The sequence below is a fragment of the Rutilus rutilus genome, assembly GCF_951802725.1.
Source record: "Rutilus rutilus genome assembly, chromosome: 22".
Taxonomy (NCBI): Eukaryota; Metazoa; Chordata; class Actinopteri; order Cypriniformes; family Leuciscidae; genus Rutilus; species Rutilus rutilus.
The window spans coordinates 2,675,971-2,702,109 of record NC_140227.1 but is presented as its reverse complement, the minus strand read 5'-3'; the positions used below and the strand labels follow the sequence as shown (position 1 = coordinate 2,702,109).

Genomic DNA, 26,139 nt, shown 5'->3' with positions numbered 1-26,139 from the left:
ATGTGGGGGTTACATATATGGACTGGGCGACTTCGATAGTGCACAAGGGTGAGTTCAAATGTTAATTTCCTTTGTTCTCTCAGAGAGTAGCTCTCTCTTCCAGTTTTTCCAGTCTTACAAACAAAAACAAAAATGAAAATAGCATAAAAGTCCTCTAGAGCAGGGGTTCCCAAACTTTTCCATTCCAGGAACCACCTACACAAGTATAATCCATCTCAAGGCCCACCAAAATAATTTTAAAGGGATGGTTCGGAGTAAAATCAACCTGGACGTCGAGGTCACTTCCGTGATTTGTGAAAAGCACGTAAAAGTCCTGGCAGAAAGCAATGCATAAGGATGTAGCGTAACAACGAATTATAATTTTTTTCAGAAGTGTTAACAACTTAGTGTTAACTAACAATTGTTGCAAACTGGTACTACCAACAAAATATTAGTGCATTCCTGGTCCTGGCGTCGTTACACTACATCCTTATGCATCGCTTTCTCCCAGGACTTTTACGTGCTTTTCCCAAATCACTGAAGTGACGTCGACATCCGGGTTAGCGTTAGCATGAGCCATCAGGCAAGTGTTATTTAAATAAACTCCTGATGTACTTATAAACTTTCCAATGCCTCGTTTTATGAGTACAGAACCTATTTGTACTACTGTAGAAGTTTGGTGCCATTCTGGGCATTATTAGTGGGGTAATTTACCAGATACATCCTAGGATCCGTTAGCGCCTGCACTAAACCATTCGGCTGATATCTCTAAATAAGCTCTAACTTTAATAATGTTCAACCAAGGGAAAAAAGGCTTCTGGGGGGTGTTTGGCTCGAGGTCATGGTGCAAAGAACGCTAGGTTGATTTTACTCCGAACCATCCCTTTAAAGCATGAATATGGGGCGGGAGGTATTATCAAAAGGGAGTTGGACTGGTAACCCAAAGGTTGCTGGTTCGATTCCAGAACCGGTGGGAAATGACTGAGGTGCCCTTGAGCAAGGCACCTAACCCCTAATCGCTCCCCGGGCGCCACACAAAGGCTGCCCGCTGCTCTGGGTGTGTGTATCCACGTTTGCAGTGTGTGTTAATGAAAAAGTAGCCTACTGTAAGCATAATCTTAACCAAAAGTTTGATATGACAAAAAATCTGAATATAAAAAAATGATAGACTAGAACTGTAAAATTTCAATACTAATATTTATGATGCAAGTGTTGTTAAAATTATTACATTGTTCAGTGCAGAAAATGCTTTCGAGCTTGTGTGTGTACATGTGAAATACTTTTAAAATAAATATTTTCCTTATGTGTTGGTAGGAGGCCAAATGCACGCGAGGGAACGCAAACAAAGCACTCTTAGGTTGACCATATCTCTGAAAGACAACAGCGCTGAGTTGAACAGATGACAGAGATGAATGCGTTTTGCCACCAATGGTCTCTACTAGTGTCAAAGTACTGGTACTTCGGTACCAAGTCGGTACTGAAAATGTGACGATATCAGCATTTCTGTAGTACCGGGTATATTCGGTACTCACTAATCGGCAGCTGCTTTATGCCGCTTCCGTGTTTTTATCTTAGCGCGGCTCCAGACTAACTTTTTTACTTGGAGCACTGTCTGTAGCCGATATATACCACGATATATATATACAGTGTATGTGTATATTAAATTGCAAAAAGACTTTCTGCAAAAAAATGTAATATTAACTCTGCATGTTCTGCTTTGAGAATAAACTATCATCATATCATACAGAAACTCAAAGGTCTTCACGGCAACCCGTCAAAATAAAAGTTCGGTTTAACTTGAAGAAATTGACAGAAATAATTAGACTACTGTACAGTAGATTTAGCTACGTCTCCATGGGATTTTGTTATAAGCAATATTTACGTTTAAACAGCATGTAGCCTTTAATGCTTATATGTATTATTTACTTATGATTACCGTCATAAATAAAGTCATTGAATTGAATTTAATAAAAAATATTCAAATAGTTAAATAAAATAGAAACATAGTTCCAACACATTTTGCTGTGGTACCGAAATTTGTACCGAGAACCGTACATTTTTAATGGTATCGGTACCGACTACTGGAATTTTGGTACCGTGACATCCCTAGTCTCTACGATCAACTTAGCTCACGATGCTTTTGGGAAACGCAGCCCAGACCTGAATCAGCCTTTCGTGACATTGGAATTCTCCGGTGTAATGCGATCTCATGTTCTGAGCAGTGATTGGAGTAAACAGGTTTGTCTCGTTAATAATGCGCACCGAACCGCTTATAATGAACCGAGCCACCCTGAGACGCTGAAAATAGCATAGACAGAACATGACAATCAGATGGTTGTGCCCTTTGCCATAATTCTAGATTAAGTAAGCATGATACCTGTGGTGATGAAAATCTGTTCTTGTCCAGCATGGAGGATTTTTGTTGTCCAGTCACAGAATGTGTTTTAGCCTGAGAAATCCATGCAGTTACTTGCTTTTTTTCATGTTTAAAGATCAAAGGTATAGACGTGAACTTTTTTATGACTTCCAGAGCTACAGAAAAAAATAAAGAGTACATTTAATGCACAGTCTTAAAAACAGTGATAATAAAAATTTGGCAAAAATACATTTAAATGGAAAAGAAATCATGGACTACTGCATGGACTACGTATACTATGACTTATATGAACTAAAAAAGAACACCTCGTAACAAAACTAGTGAAGCAGGACACGATAACAAATATCACTCAACTTAAATTTGCACAACAATATAAAGGATTTGTGATTATTTTAGAAATGTAATACTTGAGTTTTTAGCTTACACTATTTTACAAACTGTAAATGTGTGAATTTTGATGTGTGCAATCATGAATTGCAGTGTATATTTTTGAGAACATCTGATACTGTTAACTCTATTAAATGCAACAAAAAAAACCTGACTGGACAGCCTGGTCTCATTGTTAATACCCACATATTACGTAACATTGACAGGTACAAAACGTAAATTTTTGTACGTTTGGATAGTTGCTTAAACGTACAATATGGACATATTGACAGCATTTAAAACGTAAACATTATTACCTATTTACCTCTTTACTTAACCGTCGGTCTTGCACATCGGCCATATTTGTTTGTTTTTTTAACACTTTTTATTCGTATTTGTAGTTATAATCGAATCCTTTTCCATTTCCATTGGAGAATAACTGCTTATGTGTGACTTGATAACCAATCACATCACAGCCTTGACGTCATTTAACTGTTGCGTGACAGTCAATCACTTGTTTGCGGATACCAGAAATGAATGAGAAATGCCATAAACTGCATCATACCTGTTGTGCAATAGTCCATGACTTCTCTTATAAAATGGCATTTTTTTCGGTGTAAATTCTAAATATAGATTTTTAAGATCAGTCGATGGACTGTTTATTCATTAAATGATAAGCTATTTCCTCACAAAAGCGGTTTATTCAGCGTAGTTAAGCCTCTCCTTCATTGACATTCATTATAAAAACGACCTCTGGTCTGCTTCCCTGTGTCCCGCAGTGCTGGCAGACGTTACACTTTCTTCGGCTAATGCCTAGTTCACATTACACGACTTTAGACGTCCGCGGATCGCTGTGCTGTTCAGACTGCATGACTTGCTCTGGAGTCTTGAAGTCGTTGTGGTGTTCACACTACGTGACACTGCGTAGATGATCTGCAACAGGGGGTCACACACTACACGAGCTCACAACACAACGACTCTATCCGGTCCCCAAACCACGGCGCGTAACGAAAACACACGCGAGAAGTGGAATGGGAAATTACGCAAAACAGGAGTTGTCTATTTGAAAATGGACGCCGGACAAAATTGACGGTGCAAAAAAAAACAAAAAACATTTGTTTGTGCAATGATCTGTTTAGAACCCTGAAAAAAAAAAAAGATGATGGGTGTAAGGATGGATAAGCAAATGGGCAGCAGGGATTGTTGGAGGTGAGTAAAACATGTTTATAATGAGAAAGCAGTTGCCTGCTTGTGTTGTGGTTTGGCAACGATGGTTCCAAATACAAAAGGCTTGTGTAATGTGATAACAAGCTGATCATTGGCTGTTGCTCGTTGCGACACGTGACACCAAAGGCTATCGGGTTGGCCGACAGCTCCAGATATTTAGCATACTAGATATTTGTCTGTCTTCAGCGAGGCGTCGGCGAGGCGTGAGCGAGCGTTTCTGATGCGTCGTTTAGTATTTCACACATAGAGATTGGCGAGTGCGGATCACCCGCAGATTTGCATGCGATTACAGCCCAACCTGTCGGCGAGCTCGTTAACTTGCAAATCGGGCTTAAAGGGGTGGTATAATGCCATTTTCACAAGATGTAAAATAAGTCTCTGATGTCCCCAGAGTGTGTGTGTGAAGTTTTAGCTCAAAATACCCCACAGATATTTTTTTATAGCATGTTAAAGTTGTCACTTTTTGAGGGTGAGCAAAAACGCACCGTTTTGTGTCTGTCCCTTTAAATGCAAATGAGCTGCTGCTCACGGCACAGGGGGCGGAGCTTCAACAGTTTGTGTCCTTTTACCTCACACACACATGCACTGGAAATAAAAAAAAACTTTTAGCCTTTTATGTTCAAACCGGAGTCAGACAATGATGGAGAGACTCAAGAAGAAGTGACAACATGTAGAAGCAACAGGACATTTCTGAATGGTTAGCTGATGAATTTATGAAGCTGATCTTCTAGTCATTGATTAGCATATTCTGTCATGATAATCTATAAATCACGTTCCCGGGGGTGGGGTTTATGTAAATTTTAGGGTTAGTGATGTCACTAACCCGGGAGGAATGTTGTGTAGTCTCTACCAGCTGTTTGTTGTAGTCCTTAAAAAGAGATTTCTGTAAAAGCAAATATCTCCCTTTGCTTTGAACTTTGAACGTTGTAACTTTGCAGATGTTGTTTATGCTCAAACAGCAACATTACACACTAACTAAAGTTAGAAAAGCGAAATCATAATCAACCACCCCTTTAAAATCCTGTAGTGTGAACTAGGCATTAGGTTACAGGCTTTCCTTCAAGTGGCTTTCGCAATTTTTTTAATTTATAACGATTTGACGTTAATGGTTGCTGCTGAGAATAGAGGTGAAAATTGCCTAATAAAGTCTTGCATTTGGGTCTGTTCCTCACAATCGTATGGATTAAAAAAAATTGGATTACAGCGCTCAAATTAAATTTACATTTAGTACACAATTTACGTTTTAGTGCTGTCAATATTGTATGTTTCAGTAATTATGAAAAGTAAGTAAATGTAATGTACGTGTGATAGAGCTAGGCCTTGCATAAAAATATACATGAATACTCATGAGATCACGTTAGACGGGATCATGCTCACACCAAGAAAAATAACAGTAATGATAACTATAGCAATAAAGTTTTAAAAATCATTTGAACCCTAAGAGAACAGAAGAGTCCACAACACAACTATAACGATAACTGCACAGAAGAAAGATATTGGAGTCACTTTCAGAGCTACTTTTTCCAGCTAATAAATGATAAAAACATTGACAAGAAATCAAAGTCTATCTGACTATAAAGCAGTTATGTTCACAAGATGGAACTGAAGCGCATGCTTAGGCCGTGTGTCCACCAAAGCGGTTTTGTTCACGCGGCTGGAGTATTTTTTCAATTGTTTTCAATGGGAACCCCGCGTATTTAAAATGCAATGAACGTAACGAGGCGCTGAGCGGTTTTTTTCCACTTTTTTTTACAGGTCACAGAGAGCTGAAGAATGTTCAACTTTGGGTAAAACGCAGCGCTCATCACTGTCACTTTTTACCCAACCGTCCAATCACAGTGGAGGAGGGGCGGGGCTAATACCACACCGACCAACCGCCACTTATTGCTTGTTAAACGTCAACAGATGACAACAAGGATAATAACAGAACAAAATAATTTAAAAAACAGCCAGAGAAAATACATTACATTGTATTGACATTTTAATATAGAATCAACACAGAAACAAAATATGTGTGAAATGAGAGATACTAGTAACACTTTCGCGGATATTTTGTATCATAACAAGCGAAGCGTCTCAACTGAAAAAACGCAACGCTGCAAAAACGCTCTCAAGCGCCCACAGCTAGGCCTTTAGCAGAGCGGCTAGCGTTTTCAGCTGGCTAAAAACGCTTTGGTGGACACACGGCCTAGGAATAAACACAACATTCTCATCCTTTGGTGTGGATGCTAATATACTTATTATTATAGTTATTGTTACAGTCATCGCTTTTGGTATGAAACGGCCTTAAACTGTTGTTATTCATAACTTTGAAAAGTAGCATTTTACCTAATACATTACTCATTATTTCTAAGGATGTAACCTGTAATTGCTTGTATTTCAGATGCTAGCATCCATAAGATTTAAAATGAAAAGATACTAAAGTGAGTTATCATAAATCATAATATCACCTGTTGATGGTATTATTTGCACCTCTGCACAGGACGGATCATCCATGAGTTCAAGACTGTAAACAGATGGTTTTCCTTCCAGATTGGACAACCAGCTCTGAAGAGCTTTCACTAATGTTGCTTTCCATCTCTCTGGAAATGGTTCTCTCCAGTCCACTTTGATCATACATTGAGCAACATCCAGTGGTGCTGAAGACTGTGATTCATTACCAACTTTATAATTGTCCTGTTATAGGGAAAATAGTCATGAATGCAGAGTCATATTTCTATGTAAAAAGAAACTCAAGAAGTGTTTATAAACTATTTTATGTAGTAAATGCCGACCAGGGCTGGACTGGCCATCGGGCATACCGGGCACTTTCCCAGTGGGCCGACGTGCTTTTTGGGCCGATACATCTCAATTTTCTTACGGGGGGGCATGCCCCCGAACCCCCCTAGAAGGACCGAGGTCCACCCACCACAGTTTTACCAAAAGTCCTGTAAGAAACACTGGTATTGCTATGCCAGTGCAGCTTATAGCTTGTTTTAGGATTCATCACTGTGGAGTATAGTTCAACTGTAATAAATGTCACATTTTTACTTATTTCATCTGTTAACTCTCACTTGTTCCTATACTCACTCATTACCTGGCATTAGTGGTTTTAAGGAATAGGAGATGGTATGCATATATTTAAGGGCGTGCAAAGATGGGTGGTGTTTATGATCATATAGTGGGCCAGTCTGGGCCAAAATGCCCGGGCCGATTTTTTGTCCCAGTCCAGCCCCGATGCCGACCATAAACTACACCATAGCATTAGTACTTAATGTTTTCATTTTTTTATCTTGTTTTTATCATGAGAGCATTTAATTTTGTAGTTTTTAATTGTACAGCTGGCTGCAATAATAAAGAAATAAAGTACATTTAAATCAGACAGAGTAGTCCATGATAACTGAATAATAAATAACTATACACTCTCCTCTTCAGTCAGTACCTCTTCTGTCTGCGAGTCTGAACTGTGTGTTCGATCCATTGAGCCGATCCTGCTCTGTTTCTTCTTGTCACTCAGAGTTGTTCTGGAGTCTAGACCCTCAGCTCCTGCTGTATGAGAGTCCTACAATTCAGAGAAAATCTACATGAAACACCATGTTAAAAATAATTGAAATGGTAACACTTTACAATAACGTTTCAATAGTTAACACTAGTTAACTACTTTAGTTAAGATTAAAGAATGAACAATACTTCTACAGCATTTATTAATCTTAGTTTATGTTAATTCCAACATTTACTAATACATTATTAAAATCATATGTTGTATTTGTTAACATTAGTTAATGCACTGTGAAATAACATGAACAGCTGTATTTTTGTGAATTAAAGGTGCAGTGTGTGATTTTTACCGGCATCTAGTGGTGAGATTTGCGAATTGCAAACAGATATTCACTCACTTCACATCCCTCAAATTTTAAACTCGAATGAGAAGCTACGGCGGCCGACATAGGATCGGAAGATGTCGTCGTCTGAGTCAGCAGAGAGTAGCAAGTCAACCAATGAGGTTTCTTTATATTATATTATATTTTATATTAAATTATATTTACTTAATTATTCAGTAAAACCACATGTTATTGCGATTGTTACTTTTACTTGTTTATCATTGTGTTAGTCTTTTATTCACTGTCTTTACCATAGCCAGTTTCCATGCTAGTTAGTTTAAGATAAGAGCTATGGATAAGAGCATCAAAGCAGCTAGGTAAGGGGAAATAGCTAATGTTACGATGTCTGAGGCGTCGTTCAGACAGCATGTTTTTCTCCACGTTTGCAGAGTCAGGGACAACCTGAGTATTCTGCTGCATCTTTTTCTGCTGCTTCTCATTCAAGTTAGTGATGAAACGCGCTCTGTAGCGCTGTCTGTTTGCTGTCGGCTACGGTAGAAACATGACGTCACGATATGGCGACCTTCATAGAAGGGGTGGCTGCGGTTATGTAGATATAAATGACTCATTCTAAGGTAATAAAAACATAACGGTTCATTAAGTAAGGTCTTTATACACCACTGAAAACATAGTTATGGATCTTATATTGCATTTCTGTCAATAGATCCTCAGAATAATCACACATTGCACCTTTAAAGGGACACTCCACCCATTTGCATTAAGCTTTGCATTGTTAGAAACCCAGTCATACTATTGAATGGTCGTGCAACACTCTCTCATTTTCCCCTGAGATGGGAGAAATCCGTTATTTACCTCTTACATTTCCTCCTACAATGACGCAAAAATCGTCATTTTGCGTCATTGTAGGAGGAAGTGTAAGAGGGGGGGATTTCTGTTGAGACTACAAGCACTAGTTCCTCATCTTTCCCAGGGGGCGGGACCCGCTCACGCTACAGACCTATTACAGATCAGTGGGTGGGACTTTACTCTCTGAAACTGAAAGCAATATCCTCCATCTTGTTTGGAAGCTAAGCTAACAGGCGCTGTGGAGACAGATGTAAAGTTATGACAATAGCGGAGGAGAGTGCTCAATATGATATAGAAGAAGAGGATTTCGGAAGTCTGATGCTTGAATCAGGTGTTTGTGGCTACCTTTACAAGCCGCATTATAGCGAAGAGCAGCCGAGGCAGAAGACCTGCTTGCCGCGGACGAGGAGCCCGGACTGGCTCGAGTTAGGGCGGACTGGTGGCGCCGGTGATCTCACTATGCAACTCATAGACATAGACTGTAAGATGCAACTACGAACACAGAGATAGAGTCCGTCTGCGGCAAATAATTTCAACGATGACAATTTCTCCTGGACGAAATCTCTGAATCAGACGAGGACACGGACGTTTGTGTTGAGAACTATCCTAGTTTCGCACCGCATATGTTCTGACTGAACATCCAGGTACCATGCAATAATTCACCTTTTCGAAAGAAATACAAACGAGGAGTAATGCACTAATGAGTTCGCCAACTAACTAGACATTTTGTGTGAAATGAATTTCAAGCTCTGGTGGTAGCTAGCCTTGTAGACGGAAGAGTGATTTCTCTTATAGGCAGATATGCGCTTTCTGGATTAGTGGGAGTGGCTTGCGGAGCTGTGCAATGTGGTGCATTGTGGGAGTTGTTGTCTTTCACACAAATGCGTCCTGAAGTTATTTTTTGTCTTTCCTCGGTCACGAAGGCACCAAATTCAAAATTTATTTTACATTTCGGCTACATATATGACCCACTTTAAATAAAAATCAATGTTCAAATGGGTGAAATGCCCCTTTAATATTAACAACGATTAATACTGTAGCAAATGTATTGCTCATAGTTCATATTAGTTAATACATTAACCAATGTCAATAAATGAAACCTTATTGTAAAGTATTACCATTTAAATAATACATTTGTTTTATATTTTAAAATAAAATGGTAAGTAAAATATATCAAATCAATATGTGTGGAAAGGAGGTTGATGTTTTGGCATCAACAAAAAGTTTAAAGGACAAGTTCGGTATTTTACACTTAAAGCCCTGTTTACAGATCGTTTCTGATGAAATAGAACGGTTAAGATTGAAAGTTGGACACATGCTGCTGTCCCGAGAATTTTAGGTTTCTTTCTTTGAGCTGTTTATTCCCCCTCCCGTCACATGAGGGAGTTTGATCAGAGTTTGAGCTACAGTTCTTAGATGTCTGACCCTTTCCTGTTACTTTGGATTTATGATTCTTGCTTTCTGTTTGGACTATTCTTTGTCTTTGTGTTGCCTGATTAGAGCTTCTCTGTGTCACAGTCATGAGTCTGCGTACTGACACTGCAGCATGGCTCAGAGGTAATGTTGGTTCTTTAAAAACAAACAGATATGGCATTTCCCACCATTATATTTAGACCTGTATTTTATCATTCCATAGAAAACATTATAAATAAAATGAATTGACCAACAAACCAGCTGGAGTATTTAACCATCTATGAAGTGGATTCTGCTACTTGAGAGTTGCAAGGAACAGCTATCACCATAGTTTACTACATCGTACATCGTTTCAACACGGTTCCTACTTTCAATCAACTTTATCCAGACTTGGTGATGAGAGAAGCATCATCTTTCAAGAGGAAGATCCTGACTTAAAGGATTAAAATTAAAATTTCCTAATAATTTACTCTCCCCCATGTCATCCAAGATGTTCATATCTTTCTTTCTTCAGTCGTTAAGCAATGAAGGTTTTTGAGGAAAACATTCCAGGATTTTTCTCCACATAGTGACTTTAATGGGTTCCAAAGGGTTGAAGGTCCAAATGTGAAGTCTCGACACGATCCCAGCCGAGGAATAATAGTCTTATCTAGACAAACCATCCGTTATTTTATTTAAAAAAAAAAAAAAAAAACTTTATATACTTTTTAACCACAAAATTTTGCACTAGCTCTGCGATGCGCCACGCATTACGTAATCACATTGAAAGGTCACTCACGCATGACGTAGGCAGAGGTTCAGACCTAGTGTTTATAAAGCGAACGTGCAAAGACTAAGTCAAACACCCTTAAAAAAAACAAAAAAAAAAGGTTGGAGGAGAAAATTTGTTTTTCAACGTGATTACATAATGCGTGAAGATGTGGACGTGCAAGACGAGCATTAGTGGTTAAAACGTTTTGTTTTGTTTTAAATGACAGATGGTTTGTCTAGATGAGACTCTTATTCCTCGGCTGGATCGTGTCGAGACTTTGAAGCTGCACTGAAACTCACATTTGGACCTTCAACCCGTTGGACCCATAGAAAAAGATGGACGACACCCCTTTGCTCTCTTCCATTGGTGAGAACTGAAGCCGCCAGTGTCCCTATATGGCGCTGACATATCGGGACTTGAGTCTGCACAGTAGCGAACTCGGGACCTGAGTCTGCGCAGTAGTGAGCAGGAAGTAAAGCCACAAAATCAAGGCCCGCCTTCACTCTCGCAGAATCAATTGCAAGCACACGCTCCTGCACTTGTTTTAAATTAATTATAGAAATTTAGATATTAAATTTAAAGCTCCAATCTCCTCAGTCCTCCGAAAATGCCGAAAAAAAGTCTGTTGGTGTTTCAGTGACTACTTCGCTCAGAGAACCTGTCAATCACAGCTGTCAATCATGACGTCACACCACTGCATCAAATAACTAACTAAAAACAAACTTATTTTAAAAACAGACACTTGAACTTACATCAGCATGATAAAAATACAGTAAATGACAGAAACCATCTTTGGAAAAAAGATATTCAAAGTGTAATTAAATTGTTTAGTTGGTCTCAAGTCTCGTTGAATAACACAGGGAGGTGGGGCTTATGACCTATACTAGGACCAGTCACCGGGGGACGATCGAGATTCACTTTTCAGGGCTGGTGCGGCACGCTTGGTTGGACCCCATTGAAGTCACTATATGGGGAAAAATCCTGAAATGTTTTCCTTAAAAACCTTCATTTCTTTTCGACTAAAGAAAGAAAGAAATTAACATATTGGATGATCTATAGAAGTTTATCGCAAGAGGCTGACTCTCTTTTCTGTCTACTGACAGGTTGACTCAAGTCATGTGACACAACTGATGAGGTCAGCAGTAAACAAATCCCTCTTACCACAATTACCCATTTATTCCTATAGGGGCAAAATTGATTTGGGTGTGTTTTAGAAGAAACACGAGTGTAAAAATCTTATAAACAAAAAATTATTCCTATTCCACCAACCAAGCAAAAAGAAGCATTTGAAATTACACTAAACTATTAACTCTACATTATAAAATATGGGTTAGAGGTGATAAACTATATTTCAGTTGAGAAAGTTTCTGTTACTCACCTTATTAGGAAACTGACCATTTCTGTGTGATGAAAGTAGGGTCTGCTGAATTAAAAAGATGCTTCATGTTTTAATATCATTGCAATCAATAACAGTAATTTGTTCTCATTGACTGCAACAAAATAACAACCATTCTCAATATATCATGAATGTGTTTTCCTATTTAATGGGACTCATTATCTCAGGCCAATTTCTGTTCTTTAGTCAGTACCTCATTTCGCTGTGAGTCTGAACTGTGTTTTCGGTCCGTTGTGCTCCTCGAGTTTACAGGCTTCATGTCATACGGAGGTGGTCCAGAGTCTTGATCTCCAGCGCTGGCTGTATATGAGTCCTAATTCAGGAAAAAAACACCATTCCATTTTTATTTAAATAATACATTTTTAAATTAAAATGCAATGTATACATTTTAAATCAGTAGGTCTGGATAAGATATTTTTTAGTGAAATGCACATTGCTCAATTGCTACTTTGGAATCAAATACCAAGTTTTGTTTGTTTACAAGTTTTTTTTTATTGAGCTTTAGATTTAAGCATTTGACAGACACTCTCATCCAGACCAACTTCTGCATTAAAGACACAATATTATAGATTTTTAATCATTAAAAGATCCAGAACCAGTAGGACTAACGTTAGTGATGGGCGCTTTCGAAACACTGTTTCATAAAGTTTCGAAACCTTTGCGAATCTTTTGTTTAGAATCAGTGGTTCGGTTCGGAGGTTCTATCACACGCACTGCCAAAGTCACGTGATTTCAGCAAACAAAACAATGCTTCGTCATTACTGTTTCGAAAAATCAATGTTCCATCGATCTATGCGTCTGAAGACTTAGACAGCAGACCTGTCACCTCGTTGTGACTTTATAGCACGAAGACACCTCACGAAACCATGAGGCATGCGGAACAGTTTAATGATCTACAGCAAAATTTAGAGAGAGCTTTGGTGATAACTAAGCGAATATTTAATTACTACAATAGTAATTTCTCGCTAGAAATTACATCAGAAGTGGAAAACGTTGGTCAAAAACGAACATTTACACACAAACTGACCAGCAACCGCTACTTTCAGACACCATCTTTAGCTCACCTCAACTGTCATAGAATATACGCATTTATGCTGTCTTCAAACACTAAGTGAAACTAGCATTGTATTTGAAAGTTCCTACTTACTTGACGCTTTCCTACCTTGAAATGCGAGTGCATGCATCATCCTCTGAAGCACACTATCAGTTTCAGATGCAGAACAAGAATCATGCGGATTCACTGAGATCGCCCCCCAGCGGCCAACCACTGATCAAGCGTCTATGGCCTTTACCTGATCAGTTTACGTTGACGTTTTAGTTGCTTACACACAAAATCCTTACTTGTCACACAATTTCTGACACTTAAACACCAAAACCACACACCAAATCTGCAAAATCATACACTAATTATAGGCCTTCGACTCAGTTTTCAATTTCATAAAACACTTCTTGCAAATCACAACACACAATTCTCTATGTGTGTGATATTCTGAATGTGGTGCTTCGTTTTGGAAGAGATGTGAGGCACTTTGCATTTTGTTTGTGCAATTCTTGGATTTGTGTGTAAAGTTTTGGAGAGATAAAAGAGGCAAAGTTTTGGAAATGTGTGTAAGCAGTTGAAAAAAACTGCATTGAAACATTTGTATAAAATATGGCCGTTTCACAGACAAGGCTTAAACCTAGTCCAAGACTAAAATGCATGTTTCAGCTGTTTTAACTGAAAACAACTTGCACTGACGTATCTTAAAAGTAAATCAGTAAAGTTTTTTCTAAGGCGCCTTTAAAAAGCTACTTAAATGTCCTAATTGACCTAAGGCCTAATCCTGGTTCAATCTAAGCCCTGTCTGTGAACAATAGAATAATAATAAGAGGAAATAATAGTAGTTAATTGTCTCTTATTGGCCTGTTTAGCGGAGCCATCCATAGCACAAACAAAACAAGCCCTCACTCAAAAAAATAAGCTGTTGAACGAACTTGATTAAATTAAGGAAAACTTTTCCACGAAAATGAATTACATTTTTCCAACATAATCTAATTTGTTTGAAATGATTTATTGTAATCTTGTTGTATGAACTTAAATTAATTTAGTCATTCCTGCTAAATAAAGTTTTGTCATGTTGACTACATTTAATTTTTGCCCTGCCTAAAATCGCCAACATTATAATTTTAGCTAATTTGACTCTACAGTTATTTCCAATGATAGAGGCTACTAGTGTTCAACTTAATTTAAACTACTTTTTATAGAGTGATATTGAATATTACTTATGCAGGTCTGCGATAGAGGTTTAATGCATGTATAGTGTATATTGAGTGCCCACAGCCCTAAACTAAACACAGTCGCCGCTCTTCTGCATAATGGTAACCACAAAATTTCAAAAACATTACAGAAAGTCCTCTAAGTTTCTAACATAACTGAATATTAAACACTAACATTAACTAACAACATCTTTCCATTTACAGAAAAACACATAAAATAACACTTTAATCCCTAAATTTACCCTCCTAATGCAATCCCTTGCAAAGCATGCTGGGAACTACAGATCCACTGCCCAGTTAGTTGTCAACAAAAATGATTCATGTAGTTTTCACACAAATTAATTAAGTAAACTTCAGTTTTAAATATATTAGGTTGATTGAACACAATTAAATTAAGTTGTGACAAAATATTACTTTTGCTTATTTTAATTCATTAAATTTAACAAGAGGCAAAAAATACTTTTTTTAGTGCTGAAAATTGATAAAAGAACATATTATACAGACACTTATATAGTCATTTAGCTTTTAAAAAAGAATTCATATCGATCTAACTTACTGAGGTGTGCAACAAGTGTCTCATAGCAGCACCGAGTAACGTTATAACATAACTTTCAACACACTCAAATGTATTTTAGTATGATTGTTTGACCAAGTAAAACAGCACTGCTTTACCCCACAATTTTCACTCGTCTAATAAAGTGACCCGTATGAGTAGTAATTCAGCACTTGAGTCTATTTCATTAGAATAAGATAAAATAGTGTTAAATTATTAGCATTTCTCCTTATTTTAATTTGGCCCTTAGACGTGATAAACTGTATATTACAGTGGAGAAAGTTTCTGTTACTCACCTTATCATTAGACAACTGACTATCTCTGCTTGATGAAAGTGGGGTCTGCTGAAAAAAGAGGAATGTTCCATGTTTTCATATCAATATAATCAATAATAGCAACAGTAATTTGTTCTTATTTTGTTCTCTGCCACAAGACACAATTTCTGTTCTTTAGTCAGTACCTCATTTCGCTGTGAGTCTGAACCGTGTGTTTGATCCGTTGGGATGATTTGATGCTTCATGTCATTTTGAGTTGGTCTAGATCCTTGATCTCCAGGACCAGATGTATATAAGTCCTAACATTCAGGGGGAAAAAACTCTTTAAAACACCATTTTAAAATTATTTAAATAATACATTTTAAAATTAAAATGCAATTTAAATCTTATTTTTACTCAAATTTTTAAAGCAACTTCTGCTTTGAAAGAACACATTATATCAGGTTTGTATTCCCTGGGAATCAAATGCAGTTACTGTTTGAACTGTTAGTGTTGTCATGATACTGGAATGTCTACTTTACCTTGAAAAATATCAATATTCAATTTCTATATTACGTGGAAAAACTGCCATTGTAACGATCACCAGAGGGCACTCCACACCAGACTGATCACATCACAAACTCAACTTCCCATCATGCCGCTTACCTGTGACTGATAGCACATACACCTGCAGCTCATCCACACTCATCTCATCCACCTGCAGCTCATTCACATACACCCATATAAACATCTGTCACTCTTCAGTTCACTGCGAAGTATTGCCTTGCCCTGGCGTACAATCTCTGAGCGGTTTCCCTGTGTTTGCTGAACTGTTACTGACCTTGGATTGTTTATACTGACTTCTGATTCTTCTGCTGCCTGTCTCGACCCGGATTGTTCTTTGGACTGTGATTCCTGCCGCCTGCCTCGACCCTTGCCTGTTATCTGTTTCTGCTTTGAGATTATCTCCATTGTTCTGACTGCCCCTGATTTACCCTGCCTGTTGATTATTCTAATAAAGCTGCATTTGGATCTTCAACCTTCGTGTCTCTGAGCAGTTTCGTAACTGCCATATAGATATTTTGGTAACACTTTATTTACAGTGTTCTTGTTACATATGTTACATGTACTTACCATAGTAATAACAGTAAATTATGTATAATTACATGCAACTAACCCTCAACCAAATCCTAATCCTAACCAAACCCATAGGTAATAGTAAGTACATGTAGTTGCTTAATATTACTCAGTACTTAAATATATAATTTCACTGTAATAATGACACCTTAAAATAAAGTGTAACTGATATTTTTAATATTATCTCATGATTTTTTTGTTCTATCCATTTAATTCTGTTGTGCAGTAGCTTACACACTTATGAGCTTTATGTGCACACGCTTTGGGTGTGAGCGCGAAACCTGAGGAAATGAGCCAAATTATGTGCATACCCACAATCCTGAAATTCAGGCCCTGCGACGGTGCGAGAGTGAGTGTGGAAGTTGAGCTTCACGCTCGCGCTGTGAATTGTGGGATTGACAGTGGACCGGAGAAAGCGCTGAGGGTGGGGTTGGGTAGTTCTCAACTTTATGCAAATATCAAGCAAAAAATGCAGACGGCAGCCAATCGCTGTGAGGTTGAGGTAGTGACGTCTGTATTAAAGGAGAACTCCGGTCAATTTTAACATTGAGCTCATTTTTTTGTACATTCGAGTTCACGTGCGTGATCATAGGTACTAAACCTATGCGCGTGAACTCGACAATCGACTACTGTGGACTTCGACCAAAAACAGGATGTAAATACAGGTATGTGCGCTGGCTGAATAAACATCATTTTTTATATATTTCTTTCGCATCTACTGCAGTCAGATTCACCCGCGTTCACTCAGAAGGAATCACTCACATGACCTGGGCACTTGTAATGACACATCAAGGATGTTAAGAGGCTAAAAGCAGGTTTAAAACTTGCCCCATTGAAGTCAACAGGGTGCAAATGTTAAAACGAGGATAACACGGTGTAAGAAACACCGATTTTTGTCGTTGTTCTCTGTACTGACAGCACTCCAAATGTACAAAAGAATGAGCTCAATGTTAAAATTGACCGGAGTTCTCCTTTAAGTGTTTATGTTGCATTGAGCCAGAGAATGTCTAATAAGGGGAGAACTTCCACTCTCAGTAAACTTCCGGCTTCTGAACTGGTTGCAGTTCCACTCTGGTTCCACATGAGGGCGCTCACAGGACGAGTGCAGAATGAATGGAGGTCTATGGAGCTATACCCCTCAAAATCCACTTTTCTCAGGATATAATTTTTTGTCTAGTAATTTGAATGTTGTATTCGAAAGGAGATGCAAAGAAATCACACATCGCTGGGTGTTAGATTTTTTAGAGTCACTTATTTGCTTTAAAAAGTCTTTTAAAGTGTCAATGACGTCATTCACATCGTACGACCAGAGATACTGCTTTACGGCAATCCTTCAGTCACTTTGGTGCTTTCGCGCTCTGCACTTTCTTTTCTCTCGAGGCATCGACAACACAGCTGACACAGGTAAACACACACAGCTGACACAGGTAAACACACGTGCTAGAAGAGGTTTTGTTTTGTTTGTTTCTGGTCCCGCTTCGGATGCCACAATGCCATCAAGCGGTATCTCTGGTCGTAATCAGTCCTTCACTGACCAATCAGCGTTCATTAGCAGAATGCTAGCGTGTTATGGGCAACAACAACTCAACCTGTAAGAAATCGAAAGGACATAAGTACTCGTTCATTCAACTTTCGACCTATAACCCATGTTGAACTTGCAAAACCTACTATCAAATCTGAGATTTCTCAACGGCAATCGGGTGAAAGAGACAAATTTAGCCGTCTAGCTCCATAGACTCCCATTCAGTCTGCACTCATGGGCGATCGCCCCCAGTGGAACTCTGGTGGAACTACAACCAAAATTCGGTACAATAGGACTTAATAGGGAGTGGGCAGGCTCTCCGTAGACGGGCTCTGGTTGAGCTTTATACTGGATTTAGTGCGTACATATTGGTTACACATTGGATGCTTTGCAGTTGTTATATTTGTTTAATATTGCTTTTTTGGATGCTTTCATTGTGATTATACTGGCTGGGTTTACAAAAGTTTATAAAACTGACAGGGCATTCAGAAACAAAGCATGCCTCTTTCCAACTATAGTCGCTCCTATGTTCGATGTATTGCCCGTGTGTTGAAAAAAACAGATTAAACACACTCGCTATAGACACGTCGGATAGAAGAGGGAACGAGAACACGCAGACGGTATCAAATACTGTGGAAAATTAGAATTGGAACCATTTTTTCAGTATCAATACTTATCAATATTGATATATTAGTGTGTGTGGAGAGAGACAGGAAGAGATAATGACTCGAACATGTCAAGAGCTTGTGAAATGCCTATGCTACAATGTTGGTTCTTTATATGATTTTTTTTCCACATGATTAAATTTAGACCTGTATTCAAGGTATACAATACTAATTAAAAACAATATGAACAAAATAAATATAACCAATTTCAGTAGATTTTGATATTCTAGAAGCATGTCTAAAAGTTACTGTGTGTTTTGCACTTCAAAGCAAATAATGCATATTTTGTCCACCAACCAATTTAACAAAAAATAAGGTAAAATAAGCATGTGGAATTACAATAAACTATAAACTCTACATTTTACTGAAATATGGGTTAGAGGTGTTAAACTGTATATTTCAGTTGAGAATGTTTCTGTTACTGACCTCAACATTAGGAAACTGACCATCACTGCTTGATGAAGGTGGGGTCTGATGAAATATTACAGGTAAAATAAATATGTCAGTAAATGAAGTCTGATGGTATAGTTTCAGTCACATCAGCTTTCAGTGGCAAACAAACAAGGAAAGACACTCTGTCCGAACAGAAGTCCTATATCATTCAAAACCTCAAATTAAGCCCAAACATCTAAAGATGAGGGGTCAAATAATTACCCCTAATATTAACTAAAATACAGTGCATTTCATATTTGATTTAGTAATCTGTTGTAGGACAGACAGGTACTGAAAATGATTCAAGTCATAAATGATAGAAAACAAAAGGAATGGAAACATAATCAAGTCCAACCCATTTCTAGCTTCACAATGCATCACAATTTCATTGCATTTCATTTCAATGTCCTAAATGAGCAAATGCACAGCAGTATTTACCTGATGATCATGACTCATCATGGGAAGGTGTTGTGCACTGGATCCGGTGGGTTGTTGAGTGATGATAGGGCCACTGATACCCTGAGAGAGTGAGAATATTACTCAGTTTGTGGGATTACAACTATAAGTGATTTTTTTTAAGAACGACTTCATACATATTTCATTTAATACAATTTCTTTCTCATACATGTTACTAAAATATGTGTTATAGGTGATAAACTGTTTATTTCAGTTGGTACTCACCTGACCAGTAAGAAACGGACTGTTTTGCATCAGATGAACAAGTTGGGCCTGTTGAATCAAGAACAAATGTTCCGTTTCCATATCAATATAATCAATAATAGCCACTGTATTTTGTTCTTATTGACAGCTACAAACTTACAACCACTAACAACCATGTCATGAATGTATTTTGCTATTTAATGGGACTCATTATCTCCAGGTCAGTTTCTGTTCTTTATTCAGTACCTCATTTCGCTGTGAGACTGAACTGTGTGTTGGATCCGTTGGTCTAGAGCCTGGATCTGTATATAAGTCCTAACATTCAGGGGAAAAACACCATTAAAAAACTATTTTAAATAATAAATGCAATTTTTAGTAAACTTTACATTGCTCAAGTGATCCTTTGGAATCAACAAGTTTAAGTGATTATTTTGTTTGTTTCAAAGTTTTATTAATGACCTTTAGATTTATACATTACAGACACTCTCATCCAGAGCAACTTCTGCTTTAAAGGAACACGTTTGATCAGTTCTTGCATTCCCTGGGGATCAAACCCATGACTGCTACTGTTTGAACAGGGATCATGTCCCATTTCGGAAAGGAGATGTCCACTGATGCTGGTGGGCTGTTCAATGACTACAGGGCCACTGATACCCTGAGTACCTCTTTTTGTGAAATTACAATGAACTTTAAATATATTGTTTTTTTTATAACTTCTATTTTCTAACTAATTTCAACATTTTTTTTCTCTATACATTGCTACTGTGCTTTGCAGTGACTGGTACTCACCGGATTAGTATCCTCATCCCCCATTGGATCATCACTGCTTGCAGGATCACCGGTCTGCTGAACCCCCTAATATTAATATCAATAAAATCAATATTCATTCTTACTTGCCACAATCCAACAACATCCATTCTCAGTATATCTTAAATTCACCATAAAATCAAAATGGACAATTCTTGTTTTTTAATGGAATATTGCATTATTTATTGTAAATGATTTCTCTGTGCACATATTTATTGTTTTAAAATGTATGTGTCTTGTAATCTTTCCCTCTGTCTTGCAGCGACATCTCTTCTCTTCTCTGATGACGAGGACGGGGAAACCTGTCACACCTGCAAGGCTATTCGACTGCCTTTATTTTAAGACCTAGGCCTAATGCATGGATCCAATATATTGACATTGATTTTCTCCCCTAACCGACTATTTACATTAACACTTGCTGGACAGGCATTTTGACCTCATTTTGTGTGTATTTGACAGTTCATGCACAGTACATCACAAAAGAAAGTGCAATTTGGACCTCGGTACTTCAGTAATAAAGGGATAGTTCACTCAAAAATGAAAATTCTGTCATCATTCACTCGCCCTCAAATGGTTCTAAACCTGTATGAGTTTATGGGACAAAATACTATGGAAGGACACAGACTGTGAGGACACGTTTCCACATTTACCAGTATTGCAAATGCAGTAATTTTTTTCATATTTTCATTTTTTTATTTATTAATATGTATTTATTAAACGCTATACTTTGTGTTACATTACCTCACATTAAAACAAATTCATGCTGCTGCGAGGGTGGGGAGGGAAAAGTTGTGGAAACAAATTTTACTTTGCTATTGGAGCAAATGGAAATCGAAAAATTATTTTTGCTATAGACGTTTATCCAACTATGACAACTTTCGTTTCGGAAAACCCCGGAAATGTGAAAAGGGTCCATTTAATGCTCACTTATGGTCCCTTACTGGAAAATACATCACATTTCTGAAGTGTGGAATATAAATCTCACAAGCCAACTAAAGGCAAGCTCACACTATATGACTTATGGCTGGATATTGCTATTGCTTTTTTTAAACGTCTGCGCCAAAACTCGTTGCTGGATATGGTGTAATCAGAAAAATCTCATAATCAGTCTTGCTTGAGTTTATAAAAAAAAAAATCATCTGACATATGGTAAAAAAATCTATTTCAGCATCAACATACATAAATAGTAAGAATCGTACATTAACTAACATTTATAATTAAATTATGGCTGAAATATTGCATGCATATATAAAATTCTATGTATTTTTCATAATGTGCTTTAAGCAGCATTAAAAACATTGATAATGCTCGATAACTGTTGATAAACAGCAGTATGTTTTACAATGAGCGGACGTTATCATGTCACGGAAGTTGAGTTATCGGTGTCCCAGTAGTGAGCCAGGGACCTTACCAGTGCCCGAGTTTATGTTCACAATATTGATTCACAAACTGGGGAGCTGACTGAGATGCACCCTAAAACTCTCTGGGTCTGGCATAGGTCAGCGAGTCTTTATTGAATTATGATTAATGTTTAAATATCAGTACAACCTATAGAGATAAAGTCAGAGAACTCTGCCGACAGTCTTCATGTTCTACTGTAATCTTATCTTTTAATATAAAAGATGCATCCAGTGTTAAACCTCTGCTAAATGGCAGTGTGGAGAAAGAGAAATGTATAGTCTATAAACCCTTATGTTTTTCTTTTTCGCTTTACCCTTTATTGTTTTTACTCTCCTTAACTCTTAAAAATAAAGGTTCCAAAAGGTTTTTCTCAGTGATGCCACAAAATAACCATGTTTTTCTTAATGCTAAAAACATTTTAATAATCTAATGAAGTCTTTTCCACTATAAAGATCATTTTGTGCAATCGAAAGGTTCCATTGATGGAACCATCAATGTCGATAAAGAACCTTTATTTTTAAAAGTGCTGTTTAATTAAAAAAAAAAAAAACAAAACTGAAAATTACCTAAATTATAAATCCCATTTGCTTTATGTGACATTGTCATATTGATATAGGTTATATCAGATCTGTGTGATTCATAAATGGATAATAAAGTTACTCACTGGTGAAGGGTCATCAACATCCATATTTTCATCAACTGTCTGATCCAGTGACATGACTGAGAGAATCTCCAAACAGCAACTGAAACCAAACTTTGGCTCTGATTAATTAATTCCCAAATTAGTGACAAATTAGTGTTACAATTACTATTTTTATAATTGTTATTATTGTTCAAACGTAGCGTATAAGATAGACCAGTGGTTTAAAATCTTGGTGAACGCCAAAGAGAGAGAGAGAGAGAGAGAGAGAGAGAGAGAAAGAGAGGAAATTATGGCAAACATCAGACCTTTAAATTCGATGTTAAAATGTATAAAGCATTGTTGTCAAATGCACAATTTGTCAGTATCGTTGATAGCCTATATGTTGTCTTAAACACTGAAGCGTTTAAAGAGAATCGAGTTTAGTTTCATTTTCATTTCGCGTCGCTACACACATTTTTTAGACATTTCGTTACAATTTGATAGGTCTTGAAGATTAATGTAGCCTACATCTTCACGCATATGTGCTCGCATTAAGCTTTTTATTCTTTAGACTGCAGAAGTCAGAGGCTGTCGATGTTCGATATGACGGTAAATATGGTTATTAAATTTACAGCGCAGTTCCAGGATTTTACTCGGTCACTCGACAGTAATATCGACACATCGAGCAAATATAAGGACAGATCTGATCTTTAATCTTGTACTTACCGAAGACCGTGAGCTGTGAAGTATGTGTGAGCTGTGAAGTGTGTGTGAGCTGTGAACCTCTGAACTGCGCGAGTCAACCTGATCCACTGGTTCTGGACTTCAGAGAACGAAAGCGAAAGTTATGGAGGACGTGAAGCAGCATATGATATCATATCACATGACAAAAATAAATAGTTTGTTTAAAAGACGACCCTGGGAAATGTACATCTATTTAATACACCAGTAGCATATTGTATCTCATATTAAACATCCACATGCTGTCTATACAGAAGAACATATAAAAACATAAGAACAACACAAGTTATAGGCTACTTATGCTATTGGCCTGGTGTTATTATCATTTCTTGAAGGATGTGTCCTTGCTGATATTTCGAAAACAGTCTTAGGTAAAGTAACAATAGTGTTGAATTTATTTCTATTTGTTAAGACTTAACCACTTGGCTATTTTTAGTTCTTTGAGTTTCAATAACTCTCTTCCTCATTCTCTTCAGCTGCATGAGAAAATTTCCAGAAGGTAGAATTAAATTGTCTGGGTTTCATATAGCAGAGCATGTTAATTGTATGTATGGATTAATGCATTCTCGCAATAATTCGGTTTACAATTTTTTTTAAATAAAATAAAAATAAATCTCCATACTGTACAAGTTTAATATTTACTTAAAGTCCTCCTGTAGGCAATAATTGTATCCCTTAAAACTCATCTTTGATCACCAAAATTCCAAAATTCAGACTTAAAATATCTTGAATGTAACTCGACACCCTTGCCTCATTTAGTATGCGCGGTTCAACGAATATGCAAATGAGCCCCGCCTCCACTCACTCGCTCAGCTCAGAGATCCACTTGTTGACGATCACAGGTTGATCTGATTGGTTACAAGGTAGTTTGTGACGTCAGAAACACCAGCGATTTCAAAGCGTGTTTTTGAGACTGTCTTTGGTTCACTGCAGTTTTAAGGAGGAAATACTCAGCAATGGTGTCGACTTATGAACTTACACATGCTTTGTCTTAAAGCATATTAAAAACATCACATAGACACATAAACAACATTAAAAGCTGGATTTTCACCACAGGGGGACTTAAGTGTCATTTGACCTTTCAATTTAATTTTGTTGTGGCATTTCATTACTATGTTATCAAAAAGGTAATATATAAAGTATTTGTATTATTTAGAGATACAATTAAGTCTTTATATTTTAATTGTATGTATAATTAACAGTGTGGTTCTCATAATGTAATAAATATTTTATTATTTGTTTAATTAGCTGATAGATTTGATGCAATTCATGAGTTTATCAGCCTCTAACATACACTAGTTGTTATAAAAGCATTTGTGCCAATACAAAATAGTGATTGTATGTCTGTATTGTTGTGAATGAAATGCATATGCCACAATTCAAAACTATAAAGTTAAGTACATAAACTAATTTTTTTGTTTAATCTACAACTTGGCATTCTTAATCTCCTACCCCTTGGCAAAATTTTCAATTTACACACTAATATCTAAAATCAAGAAAATCTGCATCATATCAGAGCTCATTTGTCACACATATTTTGTTGGACTATAATATACTCCTTTGAGAAAATAGACTGATCCTCTTTTTTTTTAGAAATAAAAATGGATCTTAAACATCTTTAGTTAAAATGAGGCTGAAATGTGAAGGTATTTGGAGAGGTGGTGGACCTTTCTTTGGTTTTACCCTGAAGACAGACCTCATATTGCTCACCACACTCCTGACTGCAGAAGACCTGAACAGAGCTGCTGAGAACATTGATCTTTGGACCGTTAAACTGCTGTTATCATAAAGACATGATGTAATGCCCCAGCAATGACATAAGGAAATAACTTGGTGCTGCAAGTTTAGATTTCACAGCAGAGCCAGAGATGATAGCAGAAATTATTAGCTTTCTTTGAGCTTTAATCCAGAGGTGTAAAAATGAATTTCTGTTTAAATTGAATTATATTTCCGAAAATCTGCTTTCTCTGTCATGGTTTTAAACAGTTCTAGACTTGGTCTAGTCCAGAGTTTAATAGGACAAGAGCTACTCTATAACGTGTTTTTGCAGCGTTGTGCAATGTAGCCAATCACAGACATATGTGTTGATTTCTTGAACGCAATGGCCAATCAGATGCATTTAAGATAGAATCCACTCAACTGCTCAAATTGAGTTTTTGTTCTGTGCAGAATTCTGCATGCTGGCAAATCCTCTGATTATACCAAACAAAGTGTTGACATTATGAAAGATTCATTGTGCAGTCAGCTGCATTGATAATAACAGAGCTTTGTGAGATTGCGATGACCTGAGATATCAGCTTTTAGGAATTATTAAGGGAGCACACTTTGCACGCATTCTGCCATGCCAAACCATGCACGCAGTACCCTAAGCTTTTATGTTAAATTACTTGAAACTATTTCATGGACGTACAGAAAAATATCTATTTATACTTTTATGTGGGCTTTTGTGGGGGACAAAACATGAATGTTGCAGACGGGAGCTGGAGAAGGTAACGTATTTTTGTGGGAGCGGGACAGAATACTGCGGCGGCAGGCTTTGAGTTCAGTTTCATTACCTGTGTTGTGTCCTTCTCTGCCTTGGTTGCTCATTGGTGATTGATCAGTCCCACCTGTGCCTTGTATTTTCTCACATTATCTCAAGTATATGACTATATATTCCGATTTGGTTCAGTTCTTTGTATGTTATCGTCTATGCTAATTTTTCAGAGTGACTTACTGTTTTGTTTGGTTTAATAAAGTACTGTTTATGACTTGATCCTCGTCTCTACTTTCTTTCCATCTAAGCCCTGACAGGTAACTATAATGACAGGACACTTACTTCAGTTGTGACACATACATGTACAGCATAAGTTTAACCCATGCATGTCCTAAAGTTGAGCAGCAAACATAGCCAAGACAAAAAACCTCTAATAA

At 37.3% G+C, this 26,139-nt stretch overlaps 1 protein-coding gene across 1 annotated transcript in view; it reads right to left on the bottom strand.

Moving 5' to 3' along the window:
* LOC311282238 (E3 ubiquitin-protein ligase DTX3L-like) overlaps positions 1 to 23,328 on the bottom strand; it is a 29,753-nt gene extending 6,425 nt beyond the window's left edge. The window contains exons 1-14 of the mRNA XM_084395872.1: positions 23,212 to 23,328; positions 22,528 to 22,606; positions 20,445 to 20,510; positions 19,902 to 19,970; positions 19,677 to 19,724; positions 19,434 to 19,514; positions 18,990 to 19,034; positions 15,446 to 15,559; positions 15,282 to 15,329; positions 12,370 to 12,489; positions 12,159 to 12,200; positions 7,371 to 7,490; positions 6,400 to 6,625; positions 2,357 to 2,511 (exon numbers count right to left, since the gene is read on the bottom strand). Of these exons, the coding sequence (XP_084251998.1) occupies positions 2,357 to 2,511; positions 6,400 to 6,625; positions 7,371 to 7,490; positions 12,159 to 12,200; positions 12,370 to 12,489; positions 15,282 to 15,329; positions 15,446 to 15,559; positions 18,990 to 19,034; positions 19,434 to 19,514; positions 19,677 to 19,724; positions 19,902 to 19,970; positions 20,445 to 20,510; positions 22,528 to 22,581 (1,188 nt within the window). The 5' untranslated portion in view covers positions 22,582 to 22,606; positions 23,212 to 23,328. The remainder of the gene's footprint in view (positions 1 to 2,356; positions 2,512 to 6,399; positions 6,626 to 7,370; positions 7,491 to 12,158; positions 12,201 to 12,369; positions 12,490 to 15,281; positions 15,330 to 15,445; positions 15,560 to 18,989; positions 19,035 to 19,433; positions 19,515 to 19,676; positions 19,725 to 19,901; positions 19,971 to 20,444; positions 20,511 to 22,527; positions 22,607 to 23,211) is intronic.
* Positions 23,329 to 26,139: the final 2,811 nt, after the last annotated feature.